Raw genomic sequence first — 20,101 nt, forward strand, 5'->3', positions numbered from 1 at the left:
AATCTGCGCACTCTAAAGGATTAATTTTGCTCTCCATCTGCTTTCTCTCCTAGCTTTGTTTAACCTCATACCTGTGGGTTTACGAGTGGTGGCGATTCAGGGGGTTCAAACAAAACTGTATCTGGCAATGAACAGTGAAGGATACCTATATACATCAGTAAGTAAACATTTTTAATTTTGTTCTCACTGAAATTATGGTAAGAACTTAGTAAATTACTAATTTACCATTCCAAGGGATCTTTTAACTTTTTAACAGCAAATTCAGTGTAGCGGTGATGCTCTGGTTTTAGGTTATTACTCTGTTTCCATCATGAATACATATGGATGTACAGAATCAAACTGCAGTGCCTTTGATGTAAACTAAATATCCTGAAGTGTGAAATTAAAAAGAAAAGTAAACCCACAACCAAAATCCCAGACAGAAAGGATGCTCTCTCTTGGTCACTGTGGACTTATTTGGTTCATCAGTGTGGAATACAGAGGAAAAAGGACAACTTTGCAAATCAAATGTATGCCTGAACATGTTTTATGTCTTCCCATATAATCTGTTACGGTTATTAAAAGGGATTACAAAAAATACTTTTTTTGTTTGGCCAGGATTTTCAAATAGAATTAAGTACCGAAAGCTTATAGCTTCAAGTTGGTGAGTGAATGAAGAAATGTTTTATTAGCAGTTTTGATGAAGAATGTCAATTAATAATTTTCACTGGCATTTCTCAAGAAAGCAAACAGTGTTTTTATGAAAATAAAAAAAGCACATTTTAAAAAATTTACCATTTTTCAATTAAAAGCATTTAGTTGAACTATGTTCAGGAGTTTTAATTACAAAGTCTTAATAGATCTTTCCCAAGGTGGAAAATAGAGGAAAGTGTAATTTATTATCTACTACAAATTGTTCTCTTCTATGAATTATTCCCTTAAGGTGCCTTTAATACTGATAACAATTAAGTAAACTTATTCAAATCTCTCACTTCCTTTGCAATCCTGACAGCTGGGACAAGGAGCAGCTTTGCATATTTTTCCTCCGGTATCTGCCGGAGCAAAAACAAATTAGAACAGCCTGTGCTTTGGGACTAACTGAAATTTCAGTGCACGGCATCAAACTCCACTTTTCTTTTGCTCTGGCTATTTGCTTAGTGTGGTTAATCCACAGATCTGTTTGCAGGGCTGTAGCCACACAGCCAGATCATGCAATGTCCCCTTAATCCCATAGAGTCACGGTCCTGTGACAGCACAGTGTCATTTACAGTTGCACTGCAAATGTACATTTGCGCTATGTGTTTTCATTTCCATCAGGATCCTCAGTTCCATTCCACCTCAGGGAGCATCACCTTGAGTCTCATCTCAGGGTGGGACAGAGAAGTTTGTACATAAAGTGAAGTTCCATCACCACGCACAGCAAACATGCTTGGTTTGAGTAGGTTGGCTCTTTCATTGCAGACATTCTGGAAGAATCAGTTCTTTTTTTGCAAAGGTGCAGCAGATAGGACGGGGACAGATTCAGCCCACTATTAAGCTACAGCAGAGCAGTAATTTCTCATTGTGAGGCACAACCCTGAAGTCAAAGGGACCACTGAGCGAATGAAGCATCACTTCTAGTATCCCTTGGTGTGAGGAGTAGCAGAAGATAACCCTTAGTTTGATTAAGTCCAGCTTTTAGTTTGTTTGTGTATCTAGGCATCTTAGGCAGAGCTCAGAGCTTCACTTTGGTTGTGGTTTTTGGTATTTGCATTGATTAGGGGCAGTTCTTCATGGGGTCTCATATATTAACATGAATAGTGTCTTTCTTGAATCCTTTAGTATCCGTGAATTTAATATTTTATGTGGCTGCAGAATTAACTGGTGGCATCCCTGTATTTTCCCCTTAGTAACAATGGTCCTTTTGTTTCTTTATTAGGCGGCTATATTTTCTTACATTTATTCTTCTATTCTTCTTGAACCTGACAGGCTTGCCTAGGCTTTAAACAGACTTTTGTCATGTTGTTCTGTCTCCGGTTCATATTTCTAAATACTCTTCAAAAAGACAGGTGTCTATTTCAAGTAGATCTGCTTTTCTGATTTAAGTTTCCACTCAAGTTCTCAATAATTTTGGTTTTATCACCTGATGCTTTCTGCTTTGGCTGTTGTCCTTTACCATAATTGCAAGAAACTGTCTTGGCAGGCAAAACCTACTCATGTCTCTGTTGATATGCCTGGGGAATGGGCAAGGGCTGGTGGGGAGCATCTGCCCTTACTTCACCTGCTATGCAAAAAGGTTGCCAGAATTGAAGTTCCAGCACCATTTTTTGAGTGTTGGTAGCACTACTTTTGCTGATAATGGTTCTTTTAGCAAAGGATACAGTCTGACAGTCTGATACATGGGAAATTAGCTCTATATTTTGGGCTGGATTCTTGGTTGGTGTAAATGAGTCCCTAGAGATCTCAGCTGATTTGTACCAGATGAACACTCACCTGTTCAAGAGATGCCAACAGGGAGTCCGGGGAACAGATCAGCTCAAGTAAATGACATCCATCTACACATCCTGAGGGTTTCCAAACCCTTACAGGCATGTGTTCCTGATGGGATTTGTCAGGAGCAGACAGATGGCAACATGAGACCGATCACGAGCAAAAGCCCCAAAAAACACTGTCAAATTCCTGAAGCAGGAATATAGACATGTACTTAAATTATAGATAACTGTAACAGATAGTTGCACCACTGCCAAAGAGAAATGAAATTATCATTGATGTTGCGATGTCATAGGGAGAGAGCATATTGTGGTCTGTGTCATGACCGCTTGTTTTTGGTTTTATTGCGACTCTTGCACTTCAGTCATGCTTGTGTCTGCACAGAACCCTTTCCTTCAGATTTCATTGCCAAAGGTTATAGATTCATTTGGTAAATGGTTTGAAAAACACCCTACTGCCATCCCTGGTCCTCTCCCTGTGCTACTGTCTGCACCTTTTAGCCTGAAATACTTCCACAATGCTGTGCCCGATAAAGAGGCCATTAAGTTCATGGCAATTACCTCACTGTAAACAGGTAAATAAGACATCTGGCTTACGGAAGCATAAATGGAGGCTCAGCTAAGTGCTTTCTCACACTCACACCAGAAAGCACATTAGGGCTAACACAACAGGTGTCCCACTTCTATGCATCTTGCACTAAAATGCAATATTAAATCACAATTCCTTCTGCTTTCAGTGACTGTGGCAAATTCTTGTGTTTTGTTCCTTGTGGTATATTTTTTAGGTTTGGGCTGTGCAGCAACAAAATTGACTTTGTTGATTCTGAGTGTTCTGCATATGTAGAAAATATGTCCTAGCCAGAATCCATTACAGTTGTTGGCAGTTGGAGAATATTTGTGGATCTAGTTTGCTAATTTGTTGATCTCTGGCTTTGGCCTTGCATCTTCCTCCCTAGCAGTCTGCCAAAATGGGGATTCACATATCTGACCTCAGAGGTAGTCTGCAGTGTGGTTTGCTTCTGATTCAGTGACTGTACTCCAGAATTAGATGAATTTGCTCCATGAGAGGAGATCAGTGATGTATAATAAATCTGCAGCAAACATGTATCTGTAGTTGGCTGCCTGAATTTATAGATAGTTTGTGGTATCTGTCAGTTAGAGCAAAAAATAATATCTTTAATGTAGTGATAAAAGATCTTTGGGGACAAGGTAGCAACTCGGCTAAGAAAAAGAAAAAAAAGAAGTTAAAATAAATATATAATAATATACATTTCTTATAGAAGCACATTAAAAGTCCAGTCGTTAAGAAGACTGCAGGGAAGGGAAGTGACTGCCACCTTGCTCCTCCCCACAACCATGCTGCTGCTGCTCTCCCCACTCTGATCAGCCTGTCTTCTCTCTGCACTGGCTGGAAAATGCGTCTTCATATCATAGAAGAACACCACATTTTTTTTTTCCTGTAGCCAGTTTCCTGCCGAAGTTGATGGGAGTTGTATGACTGCATCTCCCAAGCTGAGCCTACCCTCACAATTTTATTTAGAGGCACTTTGTCAGGAGCTATTTGAAGCTGTAGCTCTTCCTGCTCTTTGATGCTTGAGCATCCATTTAAAATGAAAACACAGGGTTTGATTCATCCCTTCTTACACCACTGTCATGCAAGATGACTTAAACAGTGTTATGGCACTGCTTTCTTATGTAACCACATTATAAATCATGCCCTTTTGTATTTTAGGATGACTTCTGTTTTGTCTTATTTTTCTTTCTATGAATGACCACGTCTTTCAGATGTCCACCGTATGTGCTACACGTGGGTATTCCAGGTCTCATACCCTATGAATTCATTGTGTTCTTTTGTTGCATTGAACAAAAGAGGGAAAAATATTTTAAGGATCTGCTTGTCAGACATGTAGTCCTAGAGCTACTGCTTTCTCCTTAAAGTGATTGTGATGTGACAGAGGAGGCTCAAAGTGATACAGAACAGCAGCTAAGTGAAGTTCATTAAAGGGAACGCATGTATGTAGTTGAAGAGAATTGGCTGTACTGCTTGAATTCTACATGGGCTGAAATACGACCTAAAATACAGCAAATTTTAAAAAACAGCCCCAGAATATCTAGCCATGTGTTTTCCATGAACCATCATGTCAGAGTTTTTAAAATAATTTAATGATTGTCAGAGAAATGCGTATTTATCCTGTAGAACATTTCAGCCCATATAATTCTGTGCTTGTTTAGCCTGGACACATTGTCAGAAACGCTAAAATTAAATATGTGCTGCTCATTGTTTCCTTCTGGCTGATCTCAGGAGCCATGCAACTCAGCTTGTAAAGAATATCTTCCATCTTGTCTTATTCTGGGTTCCTGTGATTTGCCAAAGCATTTGATTTATTAGTGTCATATGTGACTGGGCTTACAGCTTCCCCCAGGCTGGATAGACCCTTGTCTAAGAGCAGTCCTTTGCCCTGGCCAGGTGTGATAGAGGTCAGTCTGTCCCTTCCTCCTGCAGCCTTTCAACTTGTTTACTAGAAGTTCAGGGCATTCACTTTGTAGGATGGGTATTAGGAAGTGTGTTACATGACAGAGTTGTTTATGCTTGCTTTGTTAGCTATTCTAGGATGTCCAATATGTTTGTGTTAACAGAGCTGCTGTACATGACTTGATTTTGCCATTTCTTGTCTGTTGCACTCAGTACAGAGTTAGCATGGGTTTAAGGAGCACTTAGATATAACACCCTGTGCAGAATTTTATATATAATTTACCTTAAAAGTGCATTCAGCTAACATTGTCCTCTATATGTAAAATAGATTGTCATATATAAGTTGGGTACCTGCACAGAAAGTAAATATTGTATGAAGTGTGCACGTTGATTATAACCAAGAGAAGTGAAATGTGATTAAAATCTCAGAGTGATTCAAAAATTGGTTTTGGTGAGTTGGAGAGAAGTGTTTGCATATTTTAATACTGAGCAGTGCAGTGGAGCCCTGCTGCAGCTAATGGGAATGGCTGGGACATTTATAATGAATTACTGGCAAAGAGCATTTTTCCACCTCAGGGAAATAGCACAAACCAAAAGATAGAGGAAATAATCAAAAGCTTCATCTAGTTAAATTTGCATGTCAGTGTAAAACATTTTTTACCATGAATGCTCAAGTACAGACTATACCTTAATATAGTTCATTCTCTTCAGTGACAGGATCTCAGATACAGCTGCAGCGCATTTTTCTTTCCATTGCAACACTTTGCTCTATGCTGCATAAATGTGCAACATCCTCACAGTGTGGAGGGATGCTCTGACCCTCCCGCAACCCGGCGTCGTGCTGACAGCCTGACTGTTCCTGCTGACCTGCAGAAAAGGTGGGAGAGGGGGCAGGCGAGGTGTGGGATCAGCGCTGGGACAGAAGCATGCTCTAAGGAGCTCCCCAGGCATTGTAGGACCAACTCAAACTGACAAATGTTTTCTGACACCTTCAACCACAGACACTGCTCTACATTATGCTGGCAGCTAAGCTCAGCAGATGCAAACGCTTGTTCAGTCTTACAGGAGCATTGCAGCACAGAGGTGAATGATGGCTGGTGCCTGGCATGGGATAAGCTTGGTGGGTCTCCATGCAGCATCCCAGACTCCTGGCACTCCCTGGCTCGGGCTGTGCTCACAGGCTCAGCCCATTACCAGGGAATCAGACATGAGCTTGTGGAGTTGGTTGTGAACTGGACTGTGCCTTGCAGCATAGCTGCAGAGCCTGCTGCTCACAGGCTCATCTCCTACTTGCTAAAGGGACCAGCACCTGTTACTGAGTTTGCTGCAGCTGCCTGTGTATGGGGAACACTCCTGGGCATAGGGTCCTGGGGGAGGTGGAGGGATTTCCTGCAGCAGGTCTTCCTTATTTAGATATGTGCTGGTCTTTCTTAATCATATGTGCTGTTGCTAAGTGGTGGGATAGAGAGGTGGCTGCTTTTTGGTTCAGGTGCTTGTCTCTGCTGGGATCAGTGTGATTCCAGATTTCAGGAGAGACTGCCTGCTGTCTCCAGCAGAGATGCGGGGAGGGCATCACCCTCCTATAGGAGAATTATTACTAGACTCAGCAAACTGAAAGTCTTGGAGCTATCATGCTGCTTTTCTGTACAAGTCATACCCTAAACATCTGAAAGCCACAGAGGTGCTGCTGTGCATCCATCCCTCACTGCAGGTGGTGGGAACTGAGGTTATTCAGCACCTTTTCTGATGAGGCTTTGTAAGCAGAACCCAAGCATGAGAAAGGGACACATCAGTGTTGGGCACTCCACAGATCCTGACAGACCTGCAGTGAGATGCCTGTGCACTTGTTTCCTAACAGGGCAGCTGTTAAAAATCAGCAGTGAAATTGCTGTTTGTGCAAGAACAGTTTCAATGTACAATGAGATAAATTACATACAGGTGAAGTAGATAAATGACTAAAAGTGCATCCGCTCTTGTTAGTCATTTGCTAATCAATGCTAAATGCCTTGGGTGAAAAGAGTGAAAGCTCAGAAATGTGGCTGAAATAGCACTGTAGCTCATAAAGCCCATTTTTTTCAGTCCATTATGCTGCTCACTGGGGTCACAGAGAAAGAAATCCAGCATGGAAAAAACAGACAAAAAACCCCAAACAAACAAACAAAAAACCTACAAGAAAAAAAAAAAAAACAAAACAAACAGACAAGCCTTGGCAGAATATGGAGCTGGACTTGAGTTTGATAGTTTGGCACCTGGATCATACACCACTTCCTCCCAGAATTGCATTTTGGCCCTGTACCAGCAACAAGGAATACCAAGTTCCAGGACTTCCAGGCTACTCACAACTCTTCACTGTCACGTTGCAAAGCATGTTTGGCAAGCGAGAGTTGTAAGCAGATAAGAACTAGAGCAGACGGCGTGAGTTGCAAAGTGCGAGAATAAGAGCATTGCCAGGTTCTTGGCATGTTCAGCTGGGACTGTGTATTCAGATCGCCAAACAACCAATTACGTTGCTATGATTCAGCATGAGAAACGCGCTGCTTTTCTCCTCTAAGTTTGATGTGGGTGCCACATGTTGTGACCGGTGGTGTAGTTGCCTGTGGAATAAAATGTGTTCCTGCTCCCTATAGGGCTAGGCTCTTTTGCAGTTTGCAAGGAAAATATGTATGTCAGTATTTATGTGGATTTTTGAGTTGCTGCTTTATTTTCTTGATAATCATGAAATATCTTCCAAGATCAGAAGCAAGATAACTTTCTAAACTTAACACATTTTTTCCAGAATGTGGCTTAATTAAAAGAAAATACCATTATGAAACCTCAGCTTATTTTCTACACTTGCCTTTCCTGCTAGAAAGCTGTTTGCCTTCCCTTCTTCTGCCCAGAAGGGCTTCCCCTCCCTCTCGTGCTGCAGGTTGAGCTAATGAGCAGCTCTTGTCACAGTGACTCAGCAGCACTTCTGCCTCGTTACACTCGCTCCATAACCTGCCGTTGAGATGGCTCACCCCGATGGCGCTCACAGCCTGCTGCTAGCTGTAAATGCCCACATGAAGATGAACATCTAAACAAGGATGCTGGAACAATCAAAGAGAGTCCCTAAAGTCACCCCAAACCAACAGGATGTGGTCAGTAGTGGAAAACAAACTCAGAACTTCAGTAGAAACTAACCCTGAATTACACCAAAATGTGAGGATTCCTTACATTTATTAAAGCTGCAGGAAGTGTTTTCCACTAGCACGTCATTCAGCTGGAGAAATTGCAATGGGCTACCAAGGATGTCATTGTTTTTGTGGCTTCAAATATAATTTAGGCAAATTCTGGAAAGAAAAATGCTGCAAAATATAAAATAAGCCATGTTTGGCTTAGAAATGTCCTGAATCATAGCTCACTAGAGGCTGGGGAAGTGTGCTGGGAAACTATTCAGATAATGTTCTTTTATACTCTCCCATAGGCATCTGCAGTTAGCCAACAACAAGCCAATGGCTTGAGAAAGATATGCCCTCACTGGTCAGTCCTGTTGCTGCGTCCTGTTGATGTTTTCTTTATGAGTTAGTTTTCAGAGACCATTTGTGCTCTGCTGAGAAATACCCTAAAACAGGGGTGTCGAATTCACTTTCACTGTGGGCTACATCAGCTTCGCGGTTGCCTTCAAAGGGCTGAATGTCATTTTAGGACTGTATAAATGTAAGAGTAGTTACATCAGCCAAGCTGATGTAGCCCTGGTGAAAGTGAGTTCAACACCCCTGGGCTAAAATGTTAGTTAACCCTGGTTAAGGCTATGCAGGGAAAAAAGTGGTTCCAGTGAGAGTATAGGACTAGGGTGAAAACGGACTGCAGAGAAAGCTGAACCAGGAGATGGATTTGTGACTGTTCCTGCATGTGTGTTCCAATGCCTGTTCTTGTGTGTGCCTGTTGCTGCAGGGCAGGACTTGAAGCTTCAGCCATTGCTGCAGTGCTAGGACAAACAAAATTTGGCAGCTCCTGTGCTAAAAGTAAAGGGCAGTTCAGTTCCCCAGAATGAATATCCATCAATCCAGGCTGGCATCATCAACAGATCTGTTGTGTGGGGGTATTCGGAGTGACTTTAATAAAAAGATTTTTGTGTCTTTTTATCTTCATGTAGCCCTGCAGTTGAGACAGTGCTAAGAAGAAGTGAATTCAGTTCTGTTCCTACTTGGCAGCCTCAAGAGAAATGTTTACTGCTTTCTGACCATTTATATCCTTGCAAACCCAGTGAAAGCATCCTTTTCCTGGCAGAACTTTTATTGCAAGTGATGAGGTGCAAAAACTGAGAATCCAGCTTGACTATAAAAATTCAAATTGTATTAGTAGCATTGTCAGTCAAAAGGCATCTTTTGAAAAGTCTACTAAGCAAAACTGATGGGGAGTCAGTGGGCAAAAAAAAAGGGGTCGTAATCCCCAAGGTTTTGAGGTTTATGTTTGCTTTTGGGTACTCTAGCACAACTGAAGGGAGGTTTCCAAAGGAAACTGTTACTTCATTTGCAGAGAGCCTAAATGCCTCGTGGCATGACTTCTCTGTACTGAAACCAGAGATATCTGGATGAGTCCTAGAAAGCAGTATAAAGATGGTATGTGATAACAGAAGCTAAGCAGGTACAAAGGGAACAGAAAAGTCGTCAGATGTAGATTATGTCCTTGAAGCCTTGGTTTCAGAAACTAACTCTTCCGTATATAAGCTAATTCTTGGAGGTAGGTCTCCTGAGTTCCTGGATAGAATAGCTAAAAAGGGTCTGGGAAAGAGGACAACTCTGTTGAATAAAAATTGTATCAAGAAACTTGCATTTCCATGCTGAACTGCTTTCATTGGGCAATCTAGGACTAACAAAGGAATCAAAATTTAGAATGGGTTAGGGAGTCTTTGGATACAACGCCAATATAATAGCTTTTACCAGCATATTGGATGGCTTAAATAATTGAACAGATAAGACCTTTCATATTTTACGTTCTGTGGATGCTACAGGTGCTAGCGCATTGTTTTTCATTTTTGCAATTTTAACCAAACAGCACTGAATATTGAACGGTATGGTTCTTCTAAAATTAAATCCACTGGGGAGCTGAGCAAAACAGGCATGATAATTGGTGAAGTACAATTCTGTTTATTTAAAGCCTCAGGAGGTATCTAAAAATCAGAGAGCTGGTTTCAGAAGCACAGCACAAGAGGCTGGCTGCTTTGTAAAGCAGCCTTCCCTCCCCTTACTGTGATGACTTTGAATGCATATTAATGAGGGAGACAATTTAGACCCTCCATCCTCATCCCCAGAGCATTTTAGGATGGTAGAAATCCTATTACGAGAGAGAAGCATTCTTCTTGAACCTTGAGCATTGGTAGGACCTTGCATTTGAGCTGACTGAAAATGGGCAAACCTCAAAGGATTTCTGAAGCCATGTTTCCTCGAACAACAACTCCAGAATCTCATGTTTTAACAAAACGGGCCTAGCAAACTGAAAAGAGTGGGCTGTTCCTTACCCTGCCCAGTACATGCAGCATCCAACTAAACGGAAAGATCTACCGTATTTTTAGAATCAGGTAGTCTTGTGGAGCTGGTACACAAATTAGGAGCAGAATTCCGAATCTGAAGGTTTCAGTTCAGGTTTTAAGCAAAAGTTTGCATCAATTGTGATTCCGTTCTCATTATTTCACACCAGTGTGCTCTGATCTAGAGGAGCATCTGCTGCCAGCTGAGCCATATTGACAGTGACAGAAGGTACAATAAGCTCAGAGTAAATAAGTGAATGATCTGAAACAGAACAAAAAGTCAAAGAAATTCTAATAAGTGGAATAGATGCAGTTCAAAGTGCAGATCTGTTCCCTTCACCTGATGAACTTAGAGTTTAATGGGTTTAATATTGCAAACCCTTTCTCCTGTAAGGAGAGCAAGCAGTTTCTTGACTATCTGTCAGAGGAAGAATTAATTTATCTGAGTAAGATTTGCAGGATCTGGGCAAGACAACCATTGATTTGCAATATGAAATTTCTGAGTGATCAAAAAATGCAGAGCATTTAGGAGGCCAGTGAACCTTAATGCCTAAAATACATCCCTGCTTGCCTGAAGACAGGTCCCAAGGCCTGGAACAATCATTAGGAATAGGAAGAGCAGCAGACCTCAGTCCTGGATAACCCAAGGGTTTGTTCAGTGTCATGGGCAAGACCTGAGCCCTCGGCTTGGAGTCTTCTCTGGAACTGGATGCGCAGGGCTCGTTTTGAGCCATGTAGCAGCTGGACTAATGCTTTCCTCTGAAATATTAATAGTTCAGCAAGTGCAGAACCAGGTGTTGCGTTGTTCACAAATAATCCCTCTATTCAAGTGCCGTATACTTTTAGACATTTGCTTTTAGGACTTCAAATTTTCTGGCAGACCCATATGAAAATCTCTAGTTCTCTGGGTGTGGGGGAATGTTAGCAACGGGCTCTTTCTGCAGTGCAGTCACGGCACCAGGAGCGTTGTGAGCAGGTTCACCATACTTCAGTACAGCATCCTTTCTTCTGACTCCTTTCTGCGAAAGGCAGTGCGTGCCTGGTGTCACGGATAAGCAAGGATGACTGAGTTTATGTTACCACCATTGGGCGTCGTGAAACTGGAGCCAACTTCACTCACTTATTTTTGAAAATCTTGACTTTAATTTATGCTTTAGCTGCCTCTGTGTGAAACAGAGATTCAGTGTGTATTCTAGACAGAGAGACTGTGAGCTTGCTCCATGGGCAATAGAGTTCAGCACAGATATCCTTAGGTGTTTTCTTGGGCAAATTATTGCAGCTGTGACAGCAAAGACCTGAAAGAGCTTTATGCAAGTTGATGTTTTCTACCACATTAGTTAATTGTTTCCCAGATTTGCATTTCTAATCAGTGAGATGCCAAAAAACACCTGTACTCTCTAAGTGTTGCACTAACAGTTTCTATTTTCTTTAATTATGCTTGTATGAACAATACCAGAATGGCAAGCATTTCTTATAAATAACTTGTAGCTCTTGCAACTAAACTATAAATACCATTTTTCTTTACAAAATTATGTCCAACAGCAGTGGCAGGTAGAGGGTATTCCCTGCTCATCAGCCAACAGCCATTGCACTGATGATATATTTTCCTGAACAGCATTGATTTGATAGCACTAAAAGCACATGTTTATGCACCATCTCTGTTGCACAGCCCAGGCAGTGCCAGGTTTAGAGGCCATACAGTAATTTCCCCATGGTGAATTCCTGAAGATCTTGAAATTTTCAGCTGAGAAGGAGGCAGTCTTGATCTGTAACTGGTTTGGAAATATCTGTACTAAGGAAATGAACCTCTTCTTTTGCTGTTAACTGAGAAGGTGAGCACAGTCACCCTGGCTTGGCTGTGAATCATCTGATGAAGCTTCATTTGCTGCCCAACGGCAAACCCTCTGTGCTTGCAGTCCTTCATTTTATTATCACAGGACTGACAGTAAAAGAAAAGTGATTTTTTCACCTCTTATTTAATACCAGGCTTTCAGTTGCTGAGCTGTTTTGTTTCCCTCTGGCTCTGGCCATCTTCTAAATAGTAGTTGCTTCTCTTATAAAACAATTGATGTGGGTAATTGTGATAGTTATGACCTTTGCTTTTTGATATAGCAGTTATCCAATCTGTACTTTTTTTACTGAGTCAAGCAATGTTGGTAAAATTAAGTTGTCATTAGACTGATCTCTCTGGAGACTGTTTGCTACAGTAAGGCCAAATCCAAACATCTCTACTCTCTCTCAAAACAAATGCTGAGTAACCTAGAACTAGAGGTTTCTTGTGCCTTGCACCCACTCAGGTTGTACCTTCCACATGCCCACATTGCTGTGTCAGCTGCAGCAAGGTCACACACTTTATAAAGAGAAGAGTTTGGTCCTTTGACTGCTGGTTTGGCATTTTTAAAGCTCTGTTGGTAGTGAGTCTTGTGAGGTTTCACAGGTCATGTAGTTCTTAGAAATCAAAGCACTTCAAGCTGGAGGTAGAAGTTTCCATTTTTGTAGGTCAACAGTAAATACAAGGGATATGTAAATTGCCCAAATTACTCTTATAAGTAGACTTTTGTGAGTTTATATGATTACTTCAAAAATGGATAAATATATTTTCCTTCCACCTTCCTGAAAAATAGAGTCAGACAGCTACAGAAAATTTCATTTCTCTCTAAACTTCAAGGACTTGAATGCCTTATAAAATTTTATTTCCTTGGAAAAAATCATCTGAAATAATATTTTATATCCATATCAACTGATGCTACAACCATTTCGTTTTTTGATATAAAGTTAAGGAACATGTCTGCTATACAGAAAATATGGATATAAATTCATATAGAGAGAATAGAGATAGACAACACTCAAGCCTTTAAGCAGGGTTGTGGAGTTCTTTGTAGTTATATACTGCAACCTGGAATAAAACTTCAGCTGAGATTTGGAGCGGGGAGTGGGGAAACTTCTAACAACCAAACAATAGAAATAGAGATATGCCAGAACTCAGGACTTTTCTCCTCACCCAGTCTGTCCAAATGTAAAATTTCTGACTTGGACTTAACCTGAATTTAAGACAGCTTACTTGTTTTTTGGTTTGTTTTTTGGTTTGTTTTTTTTTTTTTTTCACTTTTCCTTTTTCGAATAGAAATCACCATAAAGCCATCCCAGTGTTTTAACTTCATAGCATGAAGTTAATTTCAAATCATGATTTATTTGCTCTTACTGACTCATTCAACCCTTCCTCAACCCTTTCTACTGGTGGAGATATTAGTCTGTTGCTCACATTGGTGTATAAGATTTAGAAGGAGGCAATCATATCCCTAAGGCTAATTGCATTATCTCTGAAAGACTGGGTGTGAATAATGCTTTGCTACGGCTAGTCAGAAGTGGAGCATTCTGCTTGACAAGTTACATGGATGCAGGCCAGCAGTCACCTGGCAATACTCATACCTCCCTGAAAGCTACTTCCAGTCCATCACTTAGAAGAAGCTACCATGCCTGTTCACTAGATGAGACAGCTGATCTTATGATCAGACTGTACTCATTAACCGGGATATTAAGAGTGAAGAATTGTTTTTCTGCTTAGAAAACACAATTTTTTTTATGATTTACAGTCATCCATGCCCACATCCATAATCCATCAACCTCACTCCAAGACTATAATCTTGCCTGCCAGGTCCCGCCAAGGGTTTGGTTTTTAATGGTCATGTAATAATGATAGGGGGTTGCAGTTGAAATAGTGATGGTCAGACAGGCAGCAGTCACTGTAGCCCTTTTCTAATAGCAGCAGCTCTGGGAAGGTCCCTGATTAGAGCAGTGTCCTTAGTCACTGCTCCAGAGCATGCTGCGGATGCAAAGGGGTTGCATTGGGATGCGCAAATAGCGTGGAACAGCACATCTCAAACAGTCCTGATATCCACCTCTCCAAGTACTTATTTTGCACACCTTGCTTTCTCTCCTAACAAGTCACGTCAGCACTTATTGCTGTTCGTGTCCCTCTTTCACTTATGAAGTGTTTTATCAGTACACGGCATTGCATGACACCACATATTATAGCAAGCACAATACAAAGAGCACTGTACTGAGTGGTAGTTCAGCTTGAAAGAGATCATTTCATTTCTCAGTTTGGGTGTTGCGTACCTGCTCTCAAGCATGAGCGAACTGCCCCTTGTGAAGTGTTTGGCTGCTCTGACAGAGCCCTCGCCCTGAACCCTGATTTCAAGTGGGATGTGCCCAGAATGCTGCATCGCCTGATGTTGAAGAGGCTGCAGCTACATGGTATGGATGCGAGCCAGTCTGCTCTAACTAATGCCTGTTCCTAGAAAGGCATTGCTGCAGAAGAGGGTGAGGTGGGCTATAACCAAAACTCATGGCCACACATAGCAGTGAAAGGTCCATACTGATGCCTGGTGAACTGAACTTTTCTCACAGGGGCTCCCAGTGGAGGAGACTTCAGTATCTTTAGCTTCTTCTCCAAACTGATGAAATAGCTGTATACACGTTTACATTATGCATAATGTGCAAAGAGCTCAGAAATTGTCTTGCATCAAAATCTGATGTCTCAACAGCTCAGGCATTATTGAAAAAGGAAGTGGGGAAAGATCTGAGGTAAAATTGGGAGCTAAATGTTGCTGCTAGGCAATCTTCTCTGAGCTGAGCCAAAAGAAGCCCCAAATGTCCAGGGTCCAAGTCTGTTCTCATGCATTTAAGCCCACATAGGTCTTGTAGGAGAGAGAGAAACTGGTTAAAAATAGCTGAACTTTTCCTGTTCAGTTTGGTTGCATCCTGGGGAAAGGATAAGAGTAGTAGTAATACTTTCCTGTCTTCTGCTTTTTAAATCTCTGAACATGTATTACTGAGACCACAGTATGCAGAAGGATGAAATGCTAGTTCTTGGCCAAGCTATGGCCCATCAGTGTCAAAGCCATTGTTAACTCCAATGAGGTCAGGGTTTCATGCTGATATTTTCATTTGCAAGGCTGTGTTTGTAAGCTTTTGGAAGGAGATTAGGCATGCCCTCCTCCACCAGCTCCTTTCCTCTATTCCTTGATCTCCTTTTCTTCTTTCTGTCTCTGTGAGCATGTCACACGGGCTAGGGGAGCAACCACTCAAAAATCCTGTTACTCTGACCTTTTTCCTGGATGGTATTATGATCCTTTTGTTCTTAGCAAGCTCCTGGTATCCCAATTTAGCAAACTCCTTGACATGCAAATCTGTGTTCAGTTCAAAGTACAGTCATCTAAGGCTAGGAGAAAAAAGAAAAAGAAAAAAAAAAAAAAGAAAAAAAAAAAGAAAATACCTCTTTAGGGCCCAGTAATTGATGAACAGTAGAGCTGTTATCACCATAGGGTGGAGCAAGAAACTTTTCCCAAGATCTTGGCTCTTCTGTAGTGACTTTCACCCCCTGCCTGTGTGCGTTACAGCAGATGAAAGCAAACTAAGCATCTCAGTCCAGCCCTCTGCCCGTATCTGTGAAGCTGCGCAGTCCAGACTGGTTGAGATCAGGCATGTAGGGATGAGGGAGGATTGGTGACCCACATCCAGTGCTCCTTTCTGTCAGTGCAAAGAAGTTGGGTATTAGCTGAAAACCTACAGGTGATTTTGTGCCTTATTTAAATTGTTCTTGCTTGATTTGGATATTAAAGCTTCTTTATTACTTCAACTGAATCTGAAACTGCCTGTTTTTAAGGCCCTGCAGTTGTTAGAGCTGTTGGCTATCTCTGGTGTATCGGATGCTGCAGAGGATACAACCAGGAGTCTGTAGTGCAGCCACCGTGTTGCAGTTTCTCATGGGATGAAAGGTCAGAGAAGTCTCGTTGAAATATGGAGTTTGTGCAGAGGCCAAAAGTGCAGTAAATTGGTGTTCTTGGCTATGTTACCTACTGTACAACAGTATTTAATAAGCAATCTGCATCCAGCAAGCTGATATATTTGGAAGTTGTTCACTCCTTTGGCTGTGTGGCATGCCAGAACTCTACTTATCTGTATTGTTGTTTGTAAAGGTGGCAAAAAATTAGGGTTAGGGCAATGTCTGTTACCAAAGACTGGAGGAACATGTTAGTAATATTCACTATTACTTCAAAGGCTAAATGCCAGTCATAAGCAAAGATTTGTTGTAAGTCCAGTGAGGATTTTAATCATAAAAGCATTCCTGAGTTAATTTGTGTGCTTTATCTTTCTAGTTCTGGCCCTGGTCATACAAGCAGAGAGCTGATAGGACAGAATTGACCTGCAGCATTTCTGTTTCCAGGACTGGAAACTGGGAAAGCATGTATTTGTGTGTGTGCATGTGCATATTTTAAATGCTCAGCTTTTCCTTTAAACCCAGCAGATGAAGCAAAGAAGTGTAGTTCTTTGTTAAAGACATTCTCATTAATTTTCATCCCCCACAAATAGCTTATTGCATTATACTGAAAAATCTCATCTGAGAAATCCTTTCATAATGCAATATGTTGCAGAATAAAAAATGAAAACATTTACCCCATGTATATTTTATCTTTCAGGGATTTAGACAATGCTATCAGTCTGTTGGCTGTAGCAGGTGTTTCTTTGCTAAACCAGGTGCACTAATGTAATTTATCAAGATGTATAAACACAGTTTGTTTAGTGCTGGCTTTAGGTGCCGGAGGGCACGTGTCTGCTCTAAAAATCGTCCAACTGAAATTTAGTATCTTCATCTGCCTTCTCCAGCATCCTTGCTGCGATGCTCAACTTGTCCCCCATTTGGAAAATGCTCGCAAGTTTAGAGGCTCAGCAGAGTGTCTGGACGTTAAGTAAATGCAACTATTGAAGTAGTAGGTTCCATTTAAACCTTGTGGTTGCCTATCAAAGACATATTATACCTTCAGTCCTTGACACTTTACGTCTACACTATTGCTCTTTTCCATTTAGACCCAAGCACGTAAATGTTCTAGCAGCTCCGTGAGCCTCAGCTACCACAGGGCATCGTGGCAACATGGTGGTGGTGCCTTGCATCTGAGCTGCCCTGGGGGCATTAGCAAATGTCATGATGAGGTAGTGGCCAGGCATCCCCCTGACCAAGTGACATGTCCAAGCCACCAGCAGGCAGCAGAGTTCCTGCTGAAATGCAGTCTGGGGATGACCAAGTTGCAGAATTCAGAAGGCTTCCCATCAGATGGGGAAGGTTTTTATCCTTCCTGACTAGTACAAGCTGGGATAAGGAATGTATTTGCTTAAAGAGCAGCAATGCATATTCCCAAAGCACTTGCATTCTGAAAGGTTGGTGCAGGTACTGAGTTTCCAAGACATCATTGTGTGTCCTCGTTCCCGTAGCACAGGACTCCTGCTATGTGCATGAGTTCAGTAGATTGGTAAACATGGCTCTCCCAGTTGTCACTGCATGACTGTCAGGGTAATCTTTCCCACCCCAGGGAGCTGCCAGACCTCAAGGCAAGAGCCCAGGCAGCCTCCTTTACTGTGAACTTTCAGACACCCCAGAATCCCCATTCTTACTCTCAGTGCTCTTCTGGGTTGGGCATCAGTAATTCTCCACACAGCTTTTATCCAAATAAGAGACTAAAAAAATCCATCTGCTGCTCATTACTGTCATTGACCAGTCAGCAGCACAAATGTGTCTGTCTGCTGACAGTACTCTTCCCTGAGATGATAAAAGACAATCTAATTCAAGGTAGGGCAGGATTTATTAACAGAAATCATTACTGATGAAAAGGAAAAGATTAGTTGAGAGAGAATTCTAACCTGCATAGCCTCATCTTATCTTTTGGTCTCTTTTGCCTTGTTATTTTCTGCTCCAAGAGTAAAAACTTATAAGCCCTACATTTTTGCATGCATGCATATTCAGGGTTGTAAATGAAAGGAGAGTGACAGTTTTGCATTTAGTAACTTCACACCCACACACCTCTTTTCTTTCTGATGCTGACACTTCAGCCTTTGAAACAGCTCCCAGGAGCAGTCCTCGGCTGCAGACAAGTGAGATCTAAAGAGACAACCTGGATCTGCTACTGTTTGCACACGGCACCTGGAAAGGGCTTTGAAGAAGGGCACTTTTCTGGATAAGTAGCTCAGAAATTGTTTCTCATTAACTCGGGAGAAAGCCTAAAGCTAGTTTAAAGAAGACACTAAGTGTGTGAAGTTGTCTAAGGTCTTGTTAAAACTGAGGAGAGAACCTAAGTCCTACACCAGCAACATTAAAGGTGAGCTGGGCTCTTCTCCTGCCCACAGGACAGGACACTGACTTTGGTGGGACTTCAGGAAGATTTTCGGATCACAGGGGCTCCTACTGGCTTTTGTCTACCAGTTCCCATGGGTGTGAGGTAGATTTGTGGGTACACACTGCCCTGCATCAGCCAGGGTCCTCAGCAGCGGCGCAGAAAGCCGGTGGCTGTTGGTTACACCCAAACCCCTGTTCTGCTGTCATCCTCACCTTGCAGAGGGAAGCCAAGGGTGAGTCACCACATCCCAAGCACTGGCTGTTTCCTCTGCCAGGGTGGTATCAGAGACTGTGCTTGATTTTCCCTAAATTCAGTGTCTCCCTTTTCTCCTCTTACTGCATCTTTGTTTATGAACAGCTTGTTAATTTTGACTACAACTGACTTCTCTTTTCCTTTCTTCCTTTCACTTCCCCTCTTTTCACATCCACTTTTCTCAATATTTATTACATTTTGCTTTTTTCTTTTACCTCCTTCTCAATAATTTAGTGCATCCCTCACTTTGGCAGTAGAGAGGGCAGATTTCCTTCCCACCACCCCATCTCTCCTGTTCCCAAAATCATTGCAGGACTGGTTCAGAGCTTGCTGGAGCCAATTGCAAGTATGTGACTATAAAAATAACAAAATACATTTCACATTTTGGAGCAAAATGAGTGGTTTGAAAACCTGTTTCTTCTCCTACTTGCTTCAGAGGACACCCTGGCTTGGAAGGGCTTTTCTTTTCCAAACACTGCTCAAAATAGGCATTTAGTACAAAGAAGGTAATTTTCCATTTAGAGTGGGAGTGGTAGGCATACATATTCAACTCAGATCGTATATATTTTGGGTAGTTTAAAATTACCATAGCTACCCTTTTTCCCCTGAAAATAAGACAGGGTCTTATATTAATTTTTGCTCCAAAACTTATTACTTTTTTACATGTGTACTTGCCTGGACACTATTTAGATTGGCTTTTTTTAAAGAATTTTAACTAGGGATTTTTTTTTTTTTTTTTTTTTTTGGAGTAGGACTTCTATTTTGAGCATCCTCAAAAATCCTGAAAAATCATGCTAGGTCTTATTTTTGGGGTAGGTCTTATTTTTGAGAAAACAGGGTAGGAAGCCTGTGTGGTGTAAGCCCTAATGATCCTTAACTGTTCAAAGCAGGGCATGCAGTTTCATGAGCTGAGTTTAAATTAGCCTCAGAGTGTGTTTGCCTCTGGGAAATAAGAGTCCATTTCTCCCAGGTAAAAGGCTGTGCTTGAATTGCCTTTGCAAAACCTTTGGATGAGCTGCTTAGGAATGTGATCATCTCTGTGAAAGAGAAGCTGTAGCATTTAAGCACCTTCGTTTTTGTTTGAAAGTCAGCTTGTCAAAAAAAATGGTGAAAAGGGAAAAAAAAATGTGCTGCTTGCTAGCAAAGATACGTGAGTTTTCAAAGTCTGACAGGGGCCTGGGCATTATTAGGTTTGTTATTTTCTTCAAGGGGCTAAAAAAAAGAGACACGGAAGCACAGAAGAATTCACTGATAAAAATAAGGCTGG

General features: G+C 41.6%; 1 protein-coding gene across 9 annotated transcripts in view; it reads left to right on the top strand.

Moving 5' to 3' along the window:
- Positions 1-20,101, top strand: part of FGF13 (fibroblast growth factor 13) — a 308,880-nt gene that overhangs the window by 254,930 nt on the left and 33,849 nt on the right. For all 9 annotated transcript variants that reach the window (XM_065077513.1, XM_065077511.1, XM_065077516.1 and 6 more), the window contains one exon: positions 54-157. In XM_065077513.1, the coding sequence (XP_064933585.1) occupies positions 54-157 (104 nt within the window). The remainder of the gene's footprint in view (positions 1-53; positions 158-20,101) is intronic.

Source organism: Columba livia, chromosome 12, assembly GCF_036013475.1.
Source record: "Columba livia isolate bColLiv1 breed racing homer chromosome 12, bColLiv1.pat.W.v2, whole genome shotgun sequence".
Classification (NCBI taxonomy): Eukaryota; Metazoa; Chordata; class Aves; order Columbiformes; family Columbidae; genus Columba; species Columba livia.